This window comes from Desmodus rotundus, chromosome 7 (assembly GCF_022682495.2).
Source record: "Desmodus rotundus isolate HL8 chromosome 7, HLdesRot8A.1, whole genome shotgun sequence".
NCBI lineage: Eukaryota > Metazoa > Chordata > Mammalia > Chiroptera > Phyllostomidae > Desmodus > Desmodus rotundus.
Genome location: NC_071393.1, coordinates 43,704,045 through 43,726,043, shown reverse-complemented (window position 1 = coordinate 43,726,043; position 21,999 = coordinate 43,704,045). Strand labels below are relative to the sequence as shown.

Sequence of the window (21,999 nt, the reverse complement as noted above, 5' to 3'; positions counted from 1 at the left end):
ACAACTGTATATAGTTTTTTTTGTGACTGGCTAGTAAAATGATTTTTGACAAATGTGTGTGCATTGCAGTCACCACAAAAATCAGGATGTAGAACTATTTTGTCGTTCTCTTGGCCCCTTTTTAGTCAGTAGCCCCATTCTACTCCTAGCCCCCGAGGCAACCACTGATCTGCTTTCTGCTGCTAAGGTGTAAGTGTTCAATTTTAAAATACTCAATAAAGAATATGATTTCCTGAAAGTAAAAAAAAATTGTATAGTTCTGTTAAAATAACAGAATAAATGGAAAGTACATTCTGTTTCTTCCATTTGTGAAGCCTAAGAGTTTTAATTGTTAAATGTTTTTTTATCATGAAATACGGTGACTAAAATTTTTGGTTTATGAGCAATTATAATTTAAACTATTGTTACTGTACTCATGTACATTGTGGTGTTGGTGTTGGTTTACTTTCATTGCCATGTCACTTTTATTACAGATTAAAAGACCTTATTTTCATGTGAAACCATTGGAAAAGGCACAATTAAAAAACTGGAAAGAATATTTAGAATTTGAAATTGAAAATGGGACTCATGAACGAGTTGTGGTTCTCTTTGAAAGATGTGTCATATCATGTGCCCTCTATGAGGAGTTTTGGATTAAGGTAAGAAAATTATATGCTCTGAAACTTGAATATATTATGAACATTGATCTAGTGACTAACCTTTATTGTACTTCTGTTGAATGTTGTTCATATAACTATATCTGTTGCATTAGGAGATGGTCTGCTTGCAACCAGATTTGACTGCTGCATATGCCAACCTCGTTGCCTCTCTTCGTCCTTCCTTACAGAAACTAGTCTAGTGGTTCAATAAAGGTGCTGAATGGGTTTAAAAATAGAATTTTATCGTTCTGTCACATATTTAATGGCTTGCTCAACTGTAAATTATTCAGTATTTCCTCTGTTTCTGTATGTAGTATGCCAAGTACATGGAAAACCATAGCATTGAAGGAGTGAGGCATGTCTTCAGCAGAGCTTGCACTATTCATCTCCCAAAGAAACCCATGGTGCATATGCTTTGGGCAGCTTTTGAGGAACAGCAGGGTAAGAATGAGGAAATTCAGTTGATATTTGGGGAATTTTAAGTTACCTCTGGAGAAAGATAAAGGAATTGAATCTTAAGGGATAGTGTAAAGTAGAGGTTGGTAAAAATTTTGTATAAAGGGCCAGATAGTAAATATTTTAGGCTTTGCAGGCCATATGGTCTCTTTCCTCACAACTGCCATTGTAGCCCAAAAGCTGCCATAGACAATACATAAATTAATAAAAGCATGTTACGTTTTTAAAAAATTAACCAGGCAGAAGGCTGGATTTAGCCTGTGGGCTGTTACTTGGCAATACCTGGCATAAAGGATATTTCAGAAGTTTAAACAAAAGCATAAACATTTCATTACTATTTCTAGGTAATATTAATGAAGCCAGGAATATCTTGAGAACATTTGAAGAATGTGTTCTAGGACTGGCAATGGTTCGTTTGAGAAGAGTAAGTTTAGAACGACGACATGGAAATATGGAAGAAGCTGAACATTTGCTTCAGGATGCCATTAAGACTGCCAAATCAAATAACGAATCATCGTTTTATGCTATCAAACTAGCCCGACATCTTTTCAAAATACAAAAAAACGTTGCAAAATCAAGAAAGGTGCTTTTGGAAGCAATTGAAAGAGACAAAGTATGTATATATTTTTTTGCAGTATCTTCCTTAAAATACCAGTTGTCATTTATTTTTTTTCTTTTTGGCAACTATGATGAAAGATTTGGTCTGTATGTAATATATTTAATTACTAAATGAGGACAACAGTCCCTCTAAACTGATGTTGCCATTTTTTAAGTTTGTAGACATTGTGGCACTCTTACTCCAATGTCAGAAATTTTATAGCAAAGTTACTGATTTTTAAGGAGAGGGCCTGGGAGAACAGAAGTTTGGCAGTCTCCTACACTATAGCGAATGCAGCAGTGACACTAATTTTCCTTTTCCAGAGTATTTCCTTTTATATATCAATTGATAAGAGACAGTGTATAGGAAATACCTCATTTTTTTCCTATTTTTACCTGATCCTAGGTCTAAGACACAGGCTTATAACAGTTTGCTTCCGGCTGTAGTTTAAGATGATTATCTACATTGTAAAATTGAATTTATTGGGAAGTATAGAGATCATTTTTTAATGTTTTACTTAATATTTCTTATGGTAGGTCAAGCCACATTAAACTGAAGGTAGGCTATAAGGTTTTAATTTATTGGCATTGAACAGTTTTGCACATTGTTGGGGAAATACTAGGATGATGTGCCCTCAATGTGCTGATTAGTTTTTTTCCCATTTCAATGTATGCTGAAAACATTTAACACATTTTAATATGACACAATTTTCAATATTGAATTTTTCAAATTGAGACATTAAAATTAGGGCGTTTTAAATATCTGTGATCTAGGCCCTGGCTGGTGTACCTCAGTGGATTGAGAGCTTGCCTATGAACCAAAGTGTCACTGGTTCGATTCCCAGTCAGGGCACATGCCTGGGTTGCAGGCCAGGTCCTCAGTGGAGGGTGCCCAAGAGGCAACCACATATTGATGTTTCACTTCTCCTCTTTCTCCCCCCCTTCCCCTCTCTCTAAAAATAAATAAAATCTTTAGATCAAAATAAATAAATATCTGTGATCTAAACAAAATGTCTTAGAGATATTATTAATTGATACTATTTTTTACACAGGAGAACACAAAGTTATACCTCAATTTACTTGAAATGGAATATAGTGGTGACCTCAAACAAAATGAAGAAAATATCCTAAATTGCTTTGACAAAGCTATACATGGTTCATTACCCATTAAAATGAGAATTACATTTTCTCAGAGAAAAGTGGAATTTCTTGAAGATTTTGGTTCAGATGTTAATAAGTAAGATTTTAATTCTATATTATCTATTTGAATAGTAAGTGATCATTGATAATTCTGGTTGGGAATTTGATGATTAGTACAAATTAATATATTATTAAATTTAAAATGATCGCCTAAGTGTTACTTTTTCCTCATGTATATGTGAGGTAGATTCAGTTTGCAAATGTGTGTGTGCCTAATAGCAGGACATATGGTTTTTATTTCATTCCAGATTGTTTTCAAAATTTTAGCATGGTAATTTAAAAAATGAGTGGTTAAGGGAAGGCAGGAAGCAGCAATCCCATTGAAAAGCAAATGGGTCAAGAATTGAACCCTGAAACACAGAAACTTAGTATGTAGGCCACTAAATGTGCATCGATGGGGCTAATATGGAATAGGAATGTCATTATATTTCAAATTGGAAAAGAGGACAGACATGGCTCTACAGATGATGCCTAATGGCCTCATCTTTGTGCACTGTAAAAAGCTGAAAGTTGAGGGTGGTAGAAGGGTTCACTCTAGGGGATTTGGGAAAGGACAGATTTAAGATTTAAATTTGCAAATAGAAGACTAGAAATTTATTAGAGCACTGTGGTGATTCCCTTCTTAACTGATTTTAGTAAGGAAGTGTCCCAGTTCCTGTTAGGCATGTGCCTTCTCTAATTATTCTGATTTAGAGATATCCACTGAAACAGCTGTCAATAACATAAGAATTATTTTGTGTCTATGTATGTACATGTGGACGTGTACATTCGCGATGGCTGAGTAAAACTTTATTTTTAATTATGCTGCTACAGTTGTCCCCACTTTTCTCCCTTTTGCCCACTTCCACCCAGTCTCTGCCAGTCCTGCAATCTCCATACTGTTGTTTGCGTCCCCCGGAAGCCATCACCATACTGTTGTTCAGGTCCATGGGTCATGCATGTATGTTACTTGGCTAACAATCCCTTCACCTTCTTCCAGCCCGTGTAATATTTTAATTAAACTAAAAAAAAATAATGAGTTACATTTTAATACAATGATGTATATATGTGTGTACTTGGTTTCTGTTAAATGTAAGAAATATCTAACGTAAAATACATAACAGTCTAATGAGGGGTATAGGTACTGTTACTCTTTGAATGGATGAAGAGGTTTAAAGAGAGACTGGGTATTTTTTCCAAGGTGCAGTTGGTTTTAGAGTTTACTTCACAGTCTGCTCTTAACCATTTCATGTCCTGTATATTTAGTGTCTTCTGTTTTGCACTGAAGAAAGTATATATAAAAAATGGGATATGTAATTATAGCTTTAATTCTAGTTGGATGCTATGGTGATCACAGAAATATGTAAGTGTGTGAAGTAGCAAATAACTTAAGATTCAGGATCAGAATGGATTTGTTGTCCTTCACAGGGGAGGTGGGGCTTCATTTAGTTAGGTACTAGATACTGGTAAGCTAAGAAGAGGATAAAATATAGAAGCAAGTTAAAAGTTTATATAACAGCAACATTTGCTTGATTAAAGGGTTTTCTGAAGTTTCGAAGTGATGTTGATTGTGCTGTGCTTCGAAAGCTAGTCTGAGTTCAGAAAACATGCAGTACACAGTTGACAGTAGGAAGCTATTAAGAGTTTTGATTGAGGTTAAATGACATTTTAATTTGGCAATAATATGCAGACAGAGCAGAGGCTCAGTACAAAAATGCCAGTTAGGCCTTTGCAAATACAATTAGGGAGGGTCTTTAATATTAGCATGTTGTGAAAATTTACAAAAAGGAGTAATATGAAAAATAAGTTGAACCCCTTAAAAATTTAGGTAGCAGTATAATGCATTGGTAAGAATTAATGTTGAAGTCAGACAAATATAGGCTTAAATCCTAGCCCTGTCACTTACTGAATTGTGTATTCCAGTTTTCAAAATTTCTCATGTGGAGATTGAGTCTTTTATCTGTACAGGTTGTTAAAGGACTTAAGGAAATTAGCCCATTTAAAGTGCTTGATAATGATTAAACATTCAACCTGAAATTACTGGTATGAGCAGTTTTATAGCTTGTTGAACATTTAGGGACCAATATTATTTGTAAATATTATTAAATGTGTATATATGCAAGAGGCCCAGGGAAGTTGTATAAGCATGTAAAATATCAAGGTCATTTCTACAGAGATGTTAATTATGTGTGTTCAGGTTTATGATTACCATAAAAAAATAAGGTCATCTTATAAAAAGTAAAAAAATAAAAAGAAACTGCAATAAAAAGGCCATCTTTGTCTTTATTAAAAATATTTCAGGAAGTTGTAAAAGCAAAACAAAATCATATGATTTTAAAGTAAGCTTGGCTTCAAGTGACATTGTTTATAAAGTTCTAAATTGTATATGTCACATCAGGGCTTTATTAAAACTTTAATCAGTAACCAGTTGTACTGCAATTTTATATTAATTGTTTTATCACATGGCCAAATTTTAAATACTTTATCCTACCTGGTGGCAGTTGTCTTCAATAACATTGTTAGATTCAAAAGTATACACATTGTGAAATTGTCAGGTCTCATGTTGCACTGGACAAAAATATCAAGGTCCTTGTCTTAGCTGTGTCATAGATTCTAAGACAGGTTCTCCCCATGTATTAGAAATGATAAACACAGGTAGCTCTTGGCCATCATCCCATCAGCTTTAGCTAACTGTACTGCTGAAAAGTAGTTCATCAGAAATTATGGGACTCCTGGTTTGGGTCATATTCTCACCTCTCATTCATCAAGGGTATAATGTAATTAGCCAGGCCTGTATCTTTGAACCCCACATAGAGTGAGAAGGAAAGTACAGGGCAGTGTGGTTTCTCAAAGGAAATAAATCAAAAAAGGTATGTGGGGACAGGTTTGCCTGCTGGCTTATTTAAAAAAGAAAAAAAAATTAAAGGACGGTCTTTTGTTTTCCTAAGTAGTAAATAACTTAAAACTTGAAAAATTTAACATTTTGGTTTTTGTGTATTCCAATGGTATGTTATTTTAATTTTCTCAGGCTTCTCAATGCTTATGATGAACATCAGACACTCCTAAAAGAACAGGATTCTTTAAAAAGGAAAGCAGAAAATGGGTATGTACATTTTATTGAATCAGGAAGGGATGCTTAAAAGATGACATTTCACTGTGGAAATGCCTTTAAAGACAAATATGTTTAAATGTTACCTTATGTTGTGGTAATTCAGATACTTTCATGATTTGAAAAATTTGTATACAACTGAGTGGTTGAGAACATCAGTAAAACAAATGTACAAAAGTGACGTTTATGTATTTGTTAAAGTGCTTATCTATAGTTTTTAAATTTGTCTTACCTTTTATTTAGATCAGAAGAACCAGAGGAAAAGAAAGCACACACAGAAGATACAACTTCTTCTTCTACACAGATGATTGATGGTGATTTACAGGCAAATCAAGCTGCATACAATTATAGTGCCTGGTATCAAGTGAGTTTACCTAGTTAAACGAGTTTTTTGTTCATAGTTATTAAAAAGGCATAAATTAGGGTGTCTTTTTTAATAGAAAAACAACTCTTTGCTTCTGTTTCAGATTCTATCATACATTATTATTTTGTGGTTAAGTCTTGAAATTTCAGCAGTGAACACATACCTGTTTTTGTTATTTTTTACGAACTTAGCCATAGTTCTAGTATGCTAACATATTTGCTTTTTCCTTTCAGTACAATTACCAGAATCCTTGGAATTATGGACAGTATTATCCTCCCCCTCCAACTTGATGGGAAAATACAAATATCAGATGGAGTGTGTGAAAAGTATGAGACTATTTTTTTTTAATGAGGGATGTAAACATAGCATAAGCTTGTTGTATTTGATACCTTGTCTTCCCTGTTTCTGTGTAATATGATTTGTTTAGTAATAGGGGAAATTGTCACTTAGTAGCTAACCACAGATACTATTTCCTACCATTTATAAAGTTTACTTTTTATTGGAGAACTATTTTTTGATTTTTTCATTAAGTGGTCTAGAATTCTTTTGCAATGCATTTGCAACAGAGTTTTGTAGCCTTAAGGGTAGGAAAAAAACTGACTGCAAATAATGTCAGTGTAGTACAAAATTCTGAAAATACGTAAGGGCTGATTATTAAGGATTTACATCCTCTTTAAAAATAAAACAACACCAAAAATGGATTTTTAATCTTTCCTGACCAGGTTTTGTCTGTGTTTCAGTTATCCTTGTGAATTTTGATCTAACTGCAGAAAAGATACATTATTAAAATATCCTGTCTTGGAGTAGAGACTACAAATCAGAAAATGGAATGTTTGCATCCCTTAAAGAAAAATGAAAATTGTATCAAAAATGTTATTTCAGGAGACTTTGTATGTACAGTATTCATGTAAACTTGTGAGCAAGCTTTCATTTTGATCAAACTGATCATCTTCATTTTTGTAATAAAATTGAAGACTCATCCACTAATTGTTATGAATTTATTTGGGGGATCACCTAGGTAATATTAACCACGGTTAGTGGTTTACTGGTTTTGAACTATGCTTTTCTTGAATTCAACTATTATCTTCTTGCCAGAATTTCTTAGACCCTGTATCTTTTTGATTCCTCTCAATCTCTGTGCTTTTGCCTTCTCACTGTATAGGGATATTTAAAGATTTTAAGACGAGTGTCGCTGGAAAAGCCATCTACACAGTGACTGTTACTCCGTGTTTTAAGTCTTAGTCATCCTAATCAGAACATTAATGTTAACAGCAAACAAAGATGTGGGTAAATTTTTATTGAGCCTTTTACCTACAAGATGAGGTACAAGGAAAATGAGTTCTCCTTAACCAGTATTTTACACACGCTGTAGTAAAATATTTTAAACTTCAGGGGTTTATAATGGATTACATTTCTTAAAAGTTTGGGGAGAAAGTAGATGAGTTCTAACACAACTCCTTGAATTTTCCAGTTGACTCTGCCCTTACAATAGTAACCAACTGTAATTAATTACATAAGTTTCTTCAAGGCCATTGCTCACATCTTTAGATCTGAAGCATTGCTATTTCAATCAATATCCACTAATTCCACTTCAAAAATGAGTTTTGCATTTGGTGGAATCCTGTTGAAGTTGTCAAGGTAAATTTGATAAAAATTGCTTCTTTCCTCACTTCCCATAACTTTAGTCTAAAACTAAAATTATTAGACTGAATATTGGCAATGAACTCCAAAAAATAGGGCATTATGGCTGATTCAGAGGTGAATACATACCAACTTAGTGGTTCCAAACAGAGGTGTCTTTGTGACTGGAGATTATAGGCTGACTAGGTAAGTTTAGCTTGGACTAGGATCTTCCTTACATGTATTCCTAACTACTACTCCCAAATTAGCCACCACTTAATGAAGACTGTTATGTTAGTCAGGACTCAAGAAAAAGATATCAATATAGCTGGATATATATATATTAAATCAAAGTTCCTATCAGGTGGTACCTGATATTTGCTGTGAATTTTAATAAGATGCTGACTTTACAGATGCGTGTGACTTTAATCTGATTGATCTTAAGATGCTTCACATGAGAGAGGGAGCTGCATTTTATCATCTTATTTTGATAGGTTTAAAAAGAGTAGAGAGGACTTCCAAAAATACATTTTTTTAACTTACTCTAAGTGGTTCAACTAGTCCAATGGGTATGGAACCAACAACAGAAAAGACTACTTTGCCACATAGCTCTTGGATTTTTCTGGTTGGAATGGTGTGAATCATGGCTTCAAAAAAAAAAAGTTCAGGAACTGGGCCTATCAGGAAAAAAGTTATTGTCATTAGTACTAATCACAAATGTTTATAGTATGTTGGACCCTGATCACCTTCATTTCACAACTGGTAATCCTCATTTTTAATTTCCTAAAAGTATACTGTAACAAAAAATTACCATGAGCCGTATCTGCATCCCGTGGTTAATTTGCTGTAGTTGTCTGTACTGGGCATTTCTTTAACTCTTTCAAGTAAACCCATCAAACATCAACAACTGCCTTTCAAAGAGGAAAACTTAAACGTCGCAGTTTAAATCTTGAAAATTAAGAGCATGAATGAGAGGGCAGATTCCAGCTCAAGCCTGAATACTTTGTACCACAGAAAATATTAACTATTGTCTGTCAATATTGGAGGTGCAGACACAAAAGCATCTAAGTATCAGGAATACTGATTTGAATATGATACCTGACATGGAGGTTAACCTAAACATCTTCTTTATCTTCAGGTGATCTTTCTTAGCGTGTTTTCCCCCCCTCCCCCTTTAATTACAAGGTAAAAAAGGATACTTGGCATCGGGCTGTCCTTTCTTTCCATAAGCCCATTCTGGTTCAATCTCCAGTCGAGCCTTTTCTCCTTTACTCATAGTCAAGAGTGCTTCATCCCACTAAAAGCAACAATATCAAGTCAGAACTGATGATTCTCAAAAATACATGCAAAACCAGAAGACAGACAAGAGTCTATACCAAAAAAAAAAGTTACTGGATTTCATTATGTTCTAAGGTCCTTGGGTGAGTCCTCAAATCATTCTTTATTTCCTCAATGAACAAAGGATATCTCAAACAGTAATTTTTGAGTGTAACGCCTCAAATGATATAATATGAAAGCACTTATATAAACTGTAATATGTGGAAACATTATGGAAACTAGTTTACTGGCATCATCATAAAATTTTTGCTTCACTTTCATAGGGAAAACTTCTGAATTTATTTTTATAGGGAAAAACTAACAAGTACTCACTGTAAAAACTGTCTTAAGATTACCAAATTTTAATAGTTGAGTCATGTTGGTGCCTAAAACAAACTATATGCTAGAGCATTAATACATTTTGCAGAAGATAAAACTACTCAAAGAAATGATGGAGGTTTCTGGGTTGCCCCTACATTTTGTCCAAGTTTGTATCTTAAAGCCATTGACCAGAAATAGGTAAATAAACACAATGAAAGGCTATAGAATATATGACTAATATTCTCTTGGAATTTAAGTCACATAAAGTTCAAAGGGCACATACTGGAAATTAGGAATATGGTTAACTAGAAGAAATACACCTATAAGCAAATTTAGTTATAATAGAAAAATAGCTCAACTTGACAAGTAATTGCTATCAACTTAGTGTAATAGGTAGCGGTAATGTTAATTTCAATTAAACCTTAAGTTTCAAATTTCTGGATATGCCTAAATCATATTTTAGGTCTTAGAACAAATAACATACCAAGGATTCTCATAACTACACTTAAAAATGTGTTTCAGTTATTAATGTTTGATGTCCTAAGTGAAGACAATTCAAAATAGTAAGTGGGCCCTAGCATAATAAACTGATTCAGTGAAGCTGACAATCAGCTCTGTTATTTTATCTCTTGTACACTGCAGTGGTCTGGTATATCTGAAGGCTAACTTCCCTTTTTCACCTAAAGTTTCCTTCTGTTATCTCTCATAGGTAAAAGTGGGTAACAGCATACTTACATTTGAAAGATTTTCTGGTGTTTGTGCCTAGGTAGCAAGTGAGAGGTGAGGGCTCTTGCTTTTATTAGTACTTTGGTGGAACAGATATCTTACTTTTCTCGATCACGTTGTAAGTAGTACAATAGCCAAGTAACATCTTACAAGAATCTTTTTTTTTTTTTCTAAGGGGGAGAAACACTGATTGCCTCCCATATGTGCCCTGACCAGGGATCGAACCCGCAACCTTTTATTGTACGGGCTGAAGCTCCAACTAACTGAACCACCTGGCCAAAGTACATCTTACAAGAACCTTAAAGACAAATTTAAAAAGCCAAACATTCTAAGAACTACTTTACGAAGAAGAAAGTAATAAAGGGGTAGCTGGATGGAAATACTTGAGTCTCTGCTATATTACATGGTTTACAATGTTTACATAGTCTTTGAACTACCCTGAGCAGTTCAAATACTGTATTTTATAGATGGGGAAACCGAGACCCAGAAGATCTTAACTTGTGCCAGAACAGTTAGTGACGATAACACCAATCTGTCAGACGCCAAACGCGGCTGTTCATAATACCCCCAATCTTAATTCTTTTTGGCACCATGCCACAGCAGCAGGTGCCGGAATCTCTAATGATACATTGCCACTTTTACTTACACCTCTGATAACTTTGCCTATTCCAACCTTAAAACTTAAAGGCTTGGCATTTTTCTTCTTCTTTGAACCTGTAAAACAGATTTTCCTTATAAATAATGATGAAATTAAGTTCCAATGGAAAAACATAGGGATTTAAATCTTTTAACTTGATTTCAGAAGCACCATATTATGCATTTGAAAAAATTTCAGAAAGCTAGGTAATTAAGAAAATTCTGAATGCAAAAAGGGTCTAAAAGGGAGAGGGTAAGGACCTATATTTACACCAACCACTAAAATAGCAGTGTCCTGCCTCTTATATTAACAAACTAAAGTCTCACTATGGGGTATTAACCAAGTTTAGACTAATTTTTTTTGCCCTCTTTTAAAAGGTTTTATTTATTTTTAGAGAGAGGGGAAGGGAAAGAGGAAGAGAAATAATCAGTCTGTGGTTGCCTCTCCCACGCCCCCTAATGGGGACCTGGCCCGCAACCCAGGCATGTGCCCTGACTGGGAATCGAACTGGCAACCCTTTGGTTTGCAGCCTGTGCTCAATCCATTGAGCTATGCCAGCCAGGGCTATTTTTTGCTTTTCAATGGCCAAGAGGTCTTTATGCAGCCAATAAGCAGTGAACTGAAGACCTCTTTCAAGTAAATCACAGATGCAAAAGACTTCTGGAAAAAAGTGATAGCCGAGAAAAAGGTACTGCGAACCATTCACCTACAAATGCAGGGTCCGGCCAAAGTAACGCCTGCTTGAGTGTAGTTGGTAGGGTAATAATATGGGTGTAGTAATTTACAGTTTTAATTTGAACATTTCACCTGAAATGTCATGGTATGCTTGAGTGTAATAGTGTTATATTATAGAATTACATGCTTATGATTTTATAGTAAAAAAGGGGCGTTATTTGTGTTGGACCTTGTGTTTTGTAATGCCTTGAATCCAGAGAGAGACGATCACACTTAGACTTACTTGTCTGAATATTGGTATCAAAAACAGTTCCGTCCTGTAGTGCTCCTGTATACCAGCAGTGAACAACATCTCCCTTTTTGGGGAAGTTAGTTTTGTCCCCCTTTTTAAGAACAGATTTTGTATATTTTGGTGGACCCTAAAAACAAAGCCAGAAAACACAAAGAGTTCTTAATTCATGTCCTCCTTTTAGAAGGGCGGCAAAGAGAATACTTAATACAGCCACGTGATCTAAGTCTGGTCACACAGCTTCACAGATGTGGTGAAGCTGTGTGACCAGCTTCATTCACACGGGCACAATAATAAACTATTTTACCTTTACTTCACTGCCGAGTTAAAAAAAAGTCACTTATCTCATTTCAAGTCTGTAGTGAGAATAGTAGTAAATACAATATATATACTTATGAGCAGGAATGGCTTTATTGGAAAGAAATGGGAGCTTAGGGGACAGATTGGCGTCGGAAGAGCAGGAAACATCACAGATGCATTTTTATTGTATTTTTTTTCCATCACCATTTATCCCCCTTACACTGTCTTCCACCTCTACCCATCCCCTCCTCCCATAAGTACCACACTATTGTTCATGTGTATGAGTCCTTTTTCTTATTTTTGCTCCATCCCTCCACGCCCCCCGAGCTGTGAGCCTGCTCTATGAGTAAGGATATTTACAATTTAATTTCAAAAAACTTCTATCTTCTTTGGAAACCAATGTCCTTTTGACAAGATTCTGTTAATTATTCAACAAACTATACAATGAATTCAGTTATATCCCAAGGTTAAAATATTTACTATTTTATTCCTTAAAAATTGTAAGGCATTAAATAAAGGATTGTGACATTTTTTCAAAGATCTGAATGGTTTTAGCACCAATAATTGACATTACCAAATATTTTTATTATATCTAATTAGAATTAATACAGTAATGATGCGTTTGTTTTTGAACTTGAAATTCACACAATAAATGGAATGATCTATAGACAGCACCATAACAGGCATATTTCCTAGAACAAAGCAGGATAATATATAGACATTTAATAGTGTAAAACATTTAGTAATGGGAAAGGAAATAAGAGATATTAAACACCTACTGTTTACCAGTCACTTAAAACAACATTCCACTTAATCCTAACAATGCTCTGAAGGTGTATCACTTACATTTTTGCAGAGGACACTTAGGTTCAGGGAATTTATGCAACAGAGCTAACGAGTAGTAGAGAATGAATACGGACTTGGATTTGTCTGAATCCAAAGGCCCTGTTCTTTCTACTAGACACTACACCAAAATAGCTTAAGAAACAGTGATAACGATAATTAACCTCTACTGATGTTAATAGTTAAAATAGTTAATATCTATTGAACACCCTTATGTGCCAGGCACTACTCCAAATGCCTTATATAAATTAACTTTTGTGATCACTTTTCCTCCTTTTAAAAAAAATTTAATTTTTCAATTAGTTTACATTCAACATTATATTAGTTTCAGGTGCAAACCAAAGTATATAGACAATCACATCATTTACAAAGTGATCTCCCTGATATTTCAAGTACCACCTGGCACCACATATAGTTACTACAATATTATTAACTCTATTTCCTATGCTGTATTTTACATCCCTGTGACTAGTTTGTAATAAATTGACTTTTTTCACTTCTGCTTGAGGCAGGTACTGTTATCCCTATTTTGTGGATAAGGAAACAAGGACAAAATGGTTAAGTAATTTGCAAAGTCCTATAGCTCCTAGGTGGCTGAGCAGAATAGGAAACCAGTCAGCTTAGGCATAAAGCCCATGCTCTTTACCATTTTACTAGTCATTTTCTTATGTCAATTCATTTAATTTACCAGCCATCTGACAGTTTTTCCCCTTTTATATAAAAAGTAAGGCCTGGATAGGGTAAAAAGCCCTGTCCACTTTAGAGTAAGAATTAGCACTGTGCAGTACAGCTAGGCTGCCACTCCAAATCAAAAGTAAATCACATCTACAGCTTGAATACAATGTGCATTATAAAAGTAAACATTAACTTCCTCCTTGACACTCCCACTGCAAGCTTGTTTTATGGTACTATGAACGGTCAGGTATCTAGTGGTAGCAGTGTGATAGGGTGCAATTCCTTTGGAATGCAATTTGAGGATGTTCAAAGTGTTACAAATATGCTCAAGAAGTAATATGAAACTTAGGAAAAAATATTTATGTAGCTACCCAGTACACTGTTATCTATAATGGCAAAATAACCACACATTTTATGGTAATATAGTATTGTTTTTAATAATATGGGAAAATTCTTACATTATATGAAAAATCAACAAAGTTCTAACTACAGTAAAATTGTAACTTTAAAAATATATGCATATATATATTAAAGTAACATTCTGAATGTTAAATATGTCCATTTCTAGGTTTGTTATTCTATCGTTTGTTTTGTATTTAAAAATAGCATGTTACTTCTGTTTCAGAAAAATAAATGGTTTAAAAATATATAGTAACTTGACAAAAATCTAGTAACGTTATTGTCCCAACTTTGGAAATAATTTTAATTAAAAAATTTAAAAGCTACAAAATAAGAATGACGACACATATTTATGTGAGAATATCTTCAAGAAATTACATATAATTATATGAATGGATAATGTATGATTAGTGAACAATAACCACATTTAAATGTCTCAAGCAGCATTGGCATGTTGTATTATCTACATTAGAGGAGGTCCCTGAATAACAACTCAGACACACATTAAATTCGTGGATATGGTTCAGTCTTAATGGAGAAGGTGCCAGTCTGCCCACTGATAGCCTCCATTTCAGTGTTTCACTAAGTGTCTTTTATGGGTCACTCATTCCTTGGCATTAACATTGTTAGAAGAAAAGGGGTCTAATGTAATTAAGTTTGGAAAACACAATGTCAAAGTTAATTGCAAGGATCTGGTTGGTTCAAAGTAAGAAGTCACATCAGTTCTAAGGCTGTCGTTCCTGGAGAGTTAAATGCTTGAACCCAGCTTTTCGGTAACTTCCTGGCTTTGCAGCAATTTCTTAGTCCAAAGTGATGGAAAGAACTATATTCCCAAGATCGGGTCTGACCTAGGTACTTCTAGACCCAGAGATAAAGAGACATAGAGAATAATCACTCAATTGCAATTAAATGGATTACATCATAGCCAATGAAAATGAGACTATAGGACATAATTATTATTAATTCAAGAAATATTTGAGCATGTTCTCTGTGTTAGATCCTTGAGATATGTGGGTGAGTTAGCAGACTTGGTCTTGGCCCTCCCTCTATTGGAGAACGTAGACAGACATGTATAATTGCATATGTTATGACACCTGAAGAGGAAGCACAGGATGCTGTATGATAGGAATCAGACAGTGACAACCCAGTAGGGGCTAGAGGTGGTAGAAGCTACTTTGAAAGAATATTTGAACTGTATCCTGAAAGAAAAGAGAAGGTTATTCAGGTGATAGAGGGAAAGTTTACAGCAGAGAATAGCATTTTCAGAGCAAGAAAATAGTATAGTCTGCAAGGAAGGTATGGAGAGCATGGTATGAGATGAGACTGGAAAGACAAGTAGCACACGTTAAGAATCTGGGATTTCATCCTCAAGTCACTGAGCAGCCAATTAAAAGTTTCCAAGATGCCCTGGCTGGTGCCTCCATTGGTTGGAGTGTCGTCCAGTACACCAAAAGGTTACCGGTTTGATTCCCAGTCAGGGTGCATACCTAGTATGCCTAGTTGAGGGCTTGATCCCAAATCAGGGTTTGTAAAGGAAGCAACAGATCTATGGCTTCCCCTGCCTTCCTCTAAAATCAATAAACATAATCTCTGATAAGGATTTTTTTTAAAAAAGCTTCCAAGAAAGAAGTTACAGAATTGGATTTGTGTTTTAAACAGATCACTGATCCAGTGTGAGGGATAGATAAGGAATCAACAGTGGAAGCGAGGAAAAGGCAGGGGGTGGTCTAGGTCTACACTGGGGTGCTAAAAGTGAGGATAACAAAAAATGCGTGGTTTTGAGATACATGTATACAGAATCAACAGAATTTGGTGATGATTAATGTGAAGGAGTTCTAAAGGATGAATCTTAAAGTTTTCTGCTTGAATACTGTCACAGTCATTTCCCACTGTTGAGTGTGAGTTCTTGCCCCAACTTTTACAGGGGTGGGCAAAAGTAGCTTTGTAATTGTGAGTACACAAAACAAAGTTTACTCTTGTGTTGTTATTTTATTAGAGCTGTAAACCTACTTTTGCCCACCCTTGTACTTTTGTCCAATATTCATTTATACGTACAAACTTTCCTCAACAATTTCTAATAATTTGTGATGAGGAATTGAGTGAAGGATACTGTAAAGGTTGCCAAATAGCACTGAAACTAGAAAACATGCTTGGCTGATATTAAGCATAACTTTATACCAACCCCATTACACCTATCATGATTATTTTTCTTCACAGTGCCTGCTCTTCATTCCCAAGGCATGAACAGAGGGAGCAGATAGCAGGTAATGGGCAAAGTATTGGCCAAGAGGCTATGGAATCAGGTGTTAGGAAGACAATGAGAGCACATAATTGGGCTCAGGCTGGCCAGTTAAATGAAATAAAAGGATATAGTTTAAGACCTTCACAAGATCTCTCTAGGTTGTCTCCAGCCCTTACGGCCTTTTACTTTTATTTGTAACTATCTTTTTCGTAACTTCTTAGTGATATGCATACTATCTGCTGCCTCATAGCTCCCTTATTCCAATTTTCTGGAAGGTAGACTATGTTGACAGTTGCTTTTCCAACCCTTTTAGTAGTTATTAAGCCTCTATTTACCTTATTAGCTGCTCAATATTTGCCTAGTATAACATTTATCAAATAAAATAGTTGTGGTAAACCTCAAAATTACTTTTTGTGTATGCCTCCCCATAAACATTAATATGTGCTTTTCAATCAACAGGAAGAGATTATGGAAATTAATTAGCTTTACTCAAAACATTTATACTTCTTTCCACTAATACCCAAATGTTACCTCTTATCAACAGGCTACATCTCTTTACAACAACAACTACTACTATTATTATTATTAGATTATTATCACTGATACTAAGACTGCTGGGAATGAGTGAGCTTAGTTAAGATATCAGAAATGTCAAGATTGTAATAGGCTGAGCTCTACTGAGGCAGTTCTAAGAGCTGTCCTTAGCTCCACAAAGTCTGTTCATTTGCAGAAATGATTTTATCTGGTTCTTCAAACCTCTGGGAATGATAAGAAGACGAATCCACACTCTGCAGCCAGACCTGGACTATTTCTATTGCCAAGGACACCATGCACATTCGAAAAAGCTAAAAATAATCAAAATGAAGTTTGTTTCACTCAGTCCAACTTGGCTATAGAATCAGGACCTTAAAATAGCTTTGACAGCTCATAAGTTCTGGCAAGACACAGAGGCAATATAAAATACAAAGCTAGAGTTATCTCCCAAAAGGCTTCATAATGGTAAAGCACTGGTTCTTAGGCTTCCCCACCCACCTTTAGGTCTTTTTTCTGATTCAGTTACACCTAAGAAAGATACATTCCAAAGCAGCATTTAGCTCACTGTTAAGTGGCCACATTCAACTACCTGTCACTATGAGAAATCAGAAGTGTAAATCAAATACTTTTCTCAAATTACTGTGAGAGCCAAATAAGAAAATATTACATACAAACCTCATCCAGAGTCTCTTCAGACTTGGTTTCTTTGGGTTTATCTTCATTAAGTTTCACATTTTTCACCTGCTCGGACACTTTGCTTATACTTTCAGTACCCTTGAAACGCTGTAAAGGAAATATTCTAATGTTTTTCATATTCAGGATTGGCTAAAAGCTAAGGCAGACCTATAGATATTTAGCCTTTCAAATAAATGAACATTTACCTGCACCAATAGAAACTTCCTAAGAACAAAGGAAGCATCTTATGTTAAGCATTTTAATCACCAAATTATGACCCTCAAACCATCTCACAATATAAATTCTGAAACAAGAACATGACTTAGAGATATGAATACTGTTCAAATAATTCTTTAATAAAGATTCTTTCCTGTGGAAGATGGTCATTTCATAGTGAACACATACTGGGGAATTTCTTAAAAGCTGTTTATCTAAAGGCTCAGCATAAGTGTAACAAAGACTTCCAAGTTCATTAGTGAAATGGAACTGCCCTAACCCATGTGGCTCAGTTGGTTGGGCATCGTCCTGCAAGGTGAGAGGTCACCAGCTTGATTCCCGGTAGGGCACATACCCAGGTTGTGGGTTCAGTCCCTGGATGGGGCATGTAGGAGACTCAATCAATCAATCAATGTTTATAGCATCGGTTTCTCCCTCTCTCCCCCTCCCTTCCCCTCTTAAAAAAATAAGAAATGGAACTTACTTCAAATTTGTAATTTTTCAGTACCCTTAAGAATTTGTTGTCTTAAACTACTAAGGAATTATTTTAAAAATCTGGTCCCCTTCAAAATATCAAAACTTCCTGCTAAACCGCAGACAAGCCTCACTAGATTTGACTGCCAGCATTTATGGTTACAGTTAAGAAAAACTGCAGGTATAAAAACTTGCAACATATTCTGCAAATAAATGCATTCAAACTTATTTTTGGGAATATCCAAAGTGTGATATTCTGGCAATAAAACATAACAATACTCACCTTACTTTCAAAAAGATGGTTATAGGCTGTAACCAAATGGTCCTTGTTCGCTGTCTTGGCCACATTTTTAATATTTCCTAATAACTTATGTTCTGCAAGAAACTACCAAGAAAAAAGCCGGTTAGTCAAAATAATTTCCCTCATATGAGGGTATAAAATTACAAAGTGATCTTTTATGTAATTGTTTTCAGTAATACTATTAGTGACAGAAAAAAAATACTATATTTTATATCCTACTTCATAACAACAACAACAACAAAGATTTAAGGACCTGTCTGGTATGGATCAGTGGATTGAGTGCGGGCCTGCGAACCCAAGGGTCGCTGGTTTGATTCCCATCCAGGGCATATGCCTGGGTTGTGGGTCAGGTCCCCAGGCTGGGGCGTGCAAGAGGCAGCCAATCTGTTTCTCTCGCACATGGATGTTTCTCCCTCTTCTTTCCTTCCTCTCTCTCTAAAAATAAATAAAATCTTAAGAAAAAAAGTGACTTAAAAAAAGTATTTTGATACTGTAAGTCTCTTGAAATTGGTCAGTTTTACATTAGATTCCACATGGGGATGATGTGTTTCATAAGAATTTGATGGAGTACTGCCATGTTAATAAATAATGTGACTACTCTATTCTAATGTTTAATTGAAGTACGAATTGGCTTAAAACAATTCCACTAAAATGGTAAAATGGTATCCATGAAGCCTGGTCTTTCCAGTTCCATCCTTGTGTTCCCATACACTGAGCATAGTTCTTGCTATAGATATGTAATTGTTTGCAGATGTCAACATGCTTATTCAGGAACATGGAGATGGAAGTTGGAGAATAATTGTATCTCCCCTTCAAGACCCCTCAAAGTGAAAAACTACAATCATCTTAAAGGAACCCAGAAACACTATTTCTAAATGCTAGTTTAGAACCTAAATTTAAAAACTGCAGAGAACAAAATGCAGACTGCTGCTTCTATTTCTGATAATGGGCGATGCCTCGGGCATAACAAATCGTACAGTCGTTCAACAATTTACGAGGTATGAATGAGCTTAATTTCAGAAGGAAAAAACATCTCACAGAAATAACTTGTGACAACAGACTGATAGTTAAGATGGAGACTGCTGAAAAATACAGGGCGTACTATAAAAATGCCTAAGAGATTTTAGTTTTGTAACAATGGGAGACAACTGTACATGAATTTCTCATGTAACTCCCCAGGTTCCTATTTTTAAAACGTTAAATCGAAATCTACGGATTTAAACAAATCACACGCATTAGTGTTCAGTATTAGTAATTGATGCGAAAGGCACGGCGCGCACACATCTCTCCCACAGAAATCATATCCTTTCCCATTTCCCTAACAGCCCGCACTCCCCTGCATGGTGTTATCCAAGCCCCCAGTCCTCACCCCCTCCACCCCTACCCCCCAAACGCCCCCACCCTTCGCCTCAGCCACCAGCATCGCTAGGGTTCCTTTATTTCGTGGCCTCCATCCTCATTCAAGGATCCCAATGTGGTTCTAATTCTGCGATTGCTGCCTGCGAGCCCCAAGCGGTAAAGCTGCTCCACTGGCGCGACTAGGGCTGGGCCGAGGGGCGGGAGCGTGGCTCGAAGTGCACGCGAGGCCTCTCCGGCCTTCCAGGCCACCGGCCGCCGGGACAACGAGGGCGGGGGATCCGAGGAATGCAGAATGTACGGACAGCTACGGGGGGATGAGGCGTCCCTCGGCCGCACCAGCCCGGCCGCCCCGCCGCCTCTGGTACCGAATCTGAACCGTGGTCCTGTAGAAACTTGATAATGTCCTTCTTGGGTAGCTGCTCGCTACGCAGCTGCTCTACGGTCCAGGCCCGCTGTGGAACCGCTGCCGCCATCTTCCCCCGCTGCCTCTGCTTCACTGAGCCAGCCCGCCTCGGTTTGGCATCGCCCCGCCCCCGGGACGTGGGTGGCCCCAGCGCGGAGCTGGAGGGGGCGGGGTCATAGCGCTACCTCTGGGGATTGGGGCCTGTCCTTTGAGTGACGTGGAGGCTGGGCTTTGAAGGCTTCTTTGTTAAGTCTGGCTGAAAACCCAACCGCTGTGGCCCTTGCCTAACTGCAAGCTGTCATCAACTCTTAACTGGAACTCTTGTAATGGTAGTCATATTTACCACTGATTACCCGTAGTTGTTTTTTACCGACGGCCGCTATGCCTTTAAAGTCTATAACCTGTATAAACAAACCAAGAGTTCAGTCATCTAATCTCATTTTATCTAGTTGTAGCCTGATATTCACAGCTAAATTGACTTAGTCCTTGTCCATTGGAACAACCCATATCCAACCATCTCCCTTTTGAGACTAACACAAATGAAACTAAAGTGCAACCTGTCCCCTTCCCCCTAAAAATACAAACACAAGAGAAACAGTTTGTCTAAAAGCAAATTTAGACCTTGACCAAATAAAACAACTTGGTAATGAGGGTGACGTTATTAATGTTCAAAACACCTCATAGTATGTGTGTAGTTTCCCTCAAAATACAAGAAAACAGACTTACAGAAGTTAAGGCTTCGGTTTGGAGTGGAGTAGTCTGACGTAGAAAGCCATTGCTAGAGCACTCTCACTCTGGGGAGCTGCCCTTGCCTTTTCTGTTCCCCTGCCCCTCCCATCCTGGGGCATTACCTTTACCTTTCTCTCTCCTGAGCTCCAAGGGCCCCGTCTTTTATCTCTCTGTTTGTTTCCTGAGCCCATTTCTTCTACAGCTCACTTCTTCTACCTCTGTGACTTTCTAAATAACTTTCCTTTGATATTTTGAGTCTTGGTTCTGAATTTGTTCTTAGCCAGAACTCAAGTATGAGGCTGCTGAACAGAGTCCATGTGACTGTCACCAGATAGGGGGCCTGGGCCTGAGCAGGTCTGCTTAGGACCAGCTGGTAGCATGTGGGTTCTTGGCTTCATGAAAGAAAGATTTCACAACTTGATTCCAAGCGACTATGAGGGTATGTTTGTTGAAATTGGGGTCAGTGAGACAATGAAGGGCCTAGTGTAGAAGAAGCAACAATAGAGACCTAGGCTTGGCTTCCTTAACTCACTGGGAAGTCAGAGAAAAGCAGACCTTAGGGTCAGGTTTGGGGGGCTAGCGGGGGACAAGGTGCCGCTGCCCATTTCTCTCCTGGTTGCAAGTCATGTGGGATCCTTTAGAGTTTAGGAAATGGGATCCTGTGGAGGATGAAGAGAAGGAAGATGAGGGAAAAGTAATTGGCTTGCTGCTCCCCAGAGAGAGCTCACTCACTAGGTCCTTTGTCTTGAGGCTTTTATCTCTCACTTGCAGGTGGGAATCTTAGGGGAGGTCTCAGGGGAGGATTTCAGCAGAGTATTCATCAGTTTTCCACGTGTGCCCTTTCAGAGTTATGGTCTCCACTGATTGGTCTGACAGGGCAGCTGGTCCTGGCATTGCCCACCTGGTTTTTCTGCTTTTCTG

The 21,999-nt window shown here is 36.8% G+C and overlaps 2 protein-coding genes and 1 non-coding gene across 7 annotated transcripts in view; 2 read left to right on the top strand and 1 right to left on the bottom strand.

Annotated features, from left to right (window-relative positions):
• PRPF39 (pre-mRNA processing factor 39) overlaps positions 1–7,330 on the top strand; it is a 37,981-nt gene extending 30,651 nt beyond the window's left edge. For all 4 annotated transcript variants that reach the window (XM_024573949.4, XM_045183090.3, XM_024573950.4 and 1 more), the window contains 7 exons: positions 474–638; positions 953–1,079; positions 1,439–1,707; positions 2,744–2,928; positions 5,899–5,973; positions 6,223–6,343; positions 6,577–7,330. In XM_024573949.4, coding sequence (XP_024429717.1) covers positions 474–638; positions 953–1,079; positions 1,439–1,707; positions 2,744–2,928; positions 5,899–5,973; positions 6,223–6,343; positions 6,577–6,633 — 999 coding nt within the window. In that variant the 3' untranslated portion in view covers positions 6,634–7,330. The remainder of the gene's footprint in view (positions 1–473; positions 639–952; positions 1,080–1,438; positions 1,708–2,743; positions 2,929–5,898; positions 5,974–6,222; positions 6,344–6,576) is intronic.
• On the top strand, positions 1,773–1,858 carry LOC112317004 (small nucleolar RNA SNORD127). The gene has a single exon (XR_002976073.1). It is a non-coding gene; the product is annotated as a small nucleolar RNA SNORD127 (small nucleolar RNA).
• Positions 7,331–7,620: 290 nt separating the features above from the next.
• Positions 7,621–20,467, bottom strand: FKBP3 (FKBP prolyl isomerase 3). 2 transcript variants are annotated; one of them, XM_053928067.2, is made up of 7 exons: positions 20,312–20,467; positions 18,570–18,671; positions 17,597–17,704; positions 11,923–12,058; positions 10,974–11,041; positions 9,163–9,260; positions 7,621–7,964 (listed from the first exon to the last, which is right to left on the bottom strand). In XM_053928067.2, exons 1-7 carry the CDS (start codon positions 20,417–20,419, stop codon positions 7,910–7,912), a joined length of 675 nt encoding a protein of 224 aa, XP_053784042.1. In that variant the 5' UTR covers positions 20,420–20,467; the 3' UTR covers positions 7,621–7,909. The 2 variants fall into 2 exon arrangements, with proteins under 2 accessions (XP_053784042.1, XP_053784043.1); XM_053928068.1 differs by lacking the exon at positions 20,312–20,467 and adding an exon at positions 20,005–20,196.
• Between the last annotated feature and the right edge of the window lie 1,532 nt (positions 20,468–21,999).

Excerpts from the sequence above, each read along its gene's own strand:
- FKBP3 (XM_053928067.2), bottom strand. The coding sequence starts at position 20,419 with ATGGCGGCAGCGGTTCCACAGCGGGCCTGGACCGTAGAGCAGCTGCGT. Across the intron at positions 17,705-18,569 it reads ACCATCTTTTTGAAAGTAAG|CGTTTCAAGGGTACTGAAAG; the intron begins GTGAGTATTGTT and ends TTTCCTTTACAG. Across the intron at positions 7,965-9,162 it reads AAAGGACAGCCCGATGCCAA|GATTCCACCAAATGCAAAAC; the intron begins GTATCCTTTTTT and ends CAACTTCAACAG.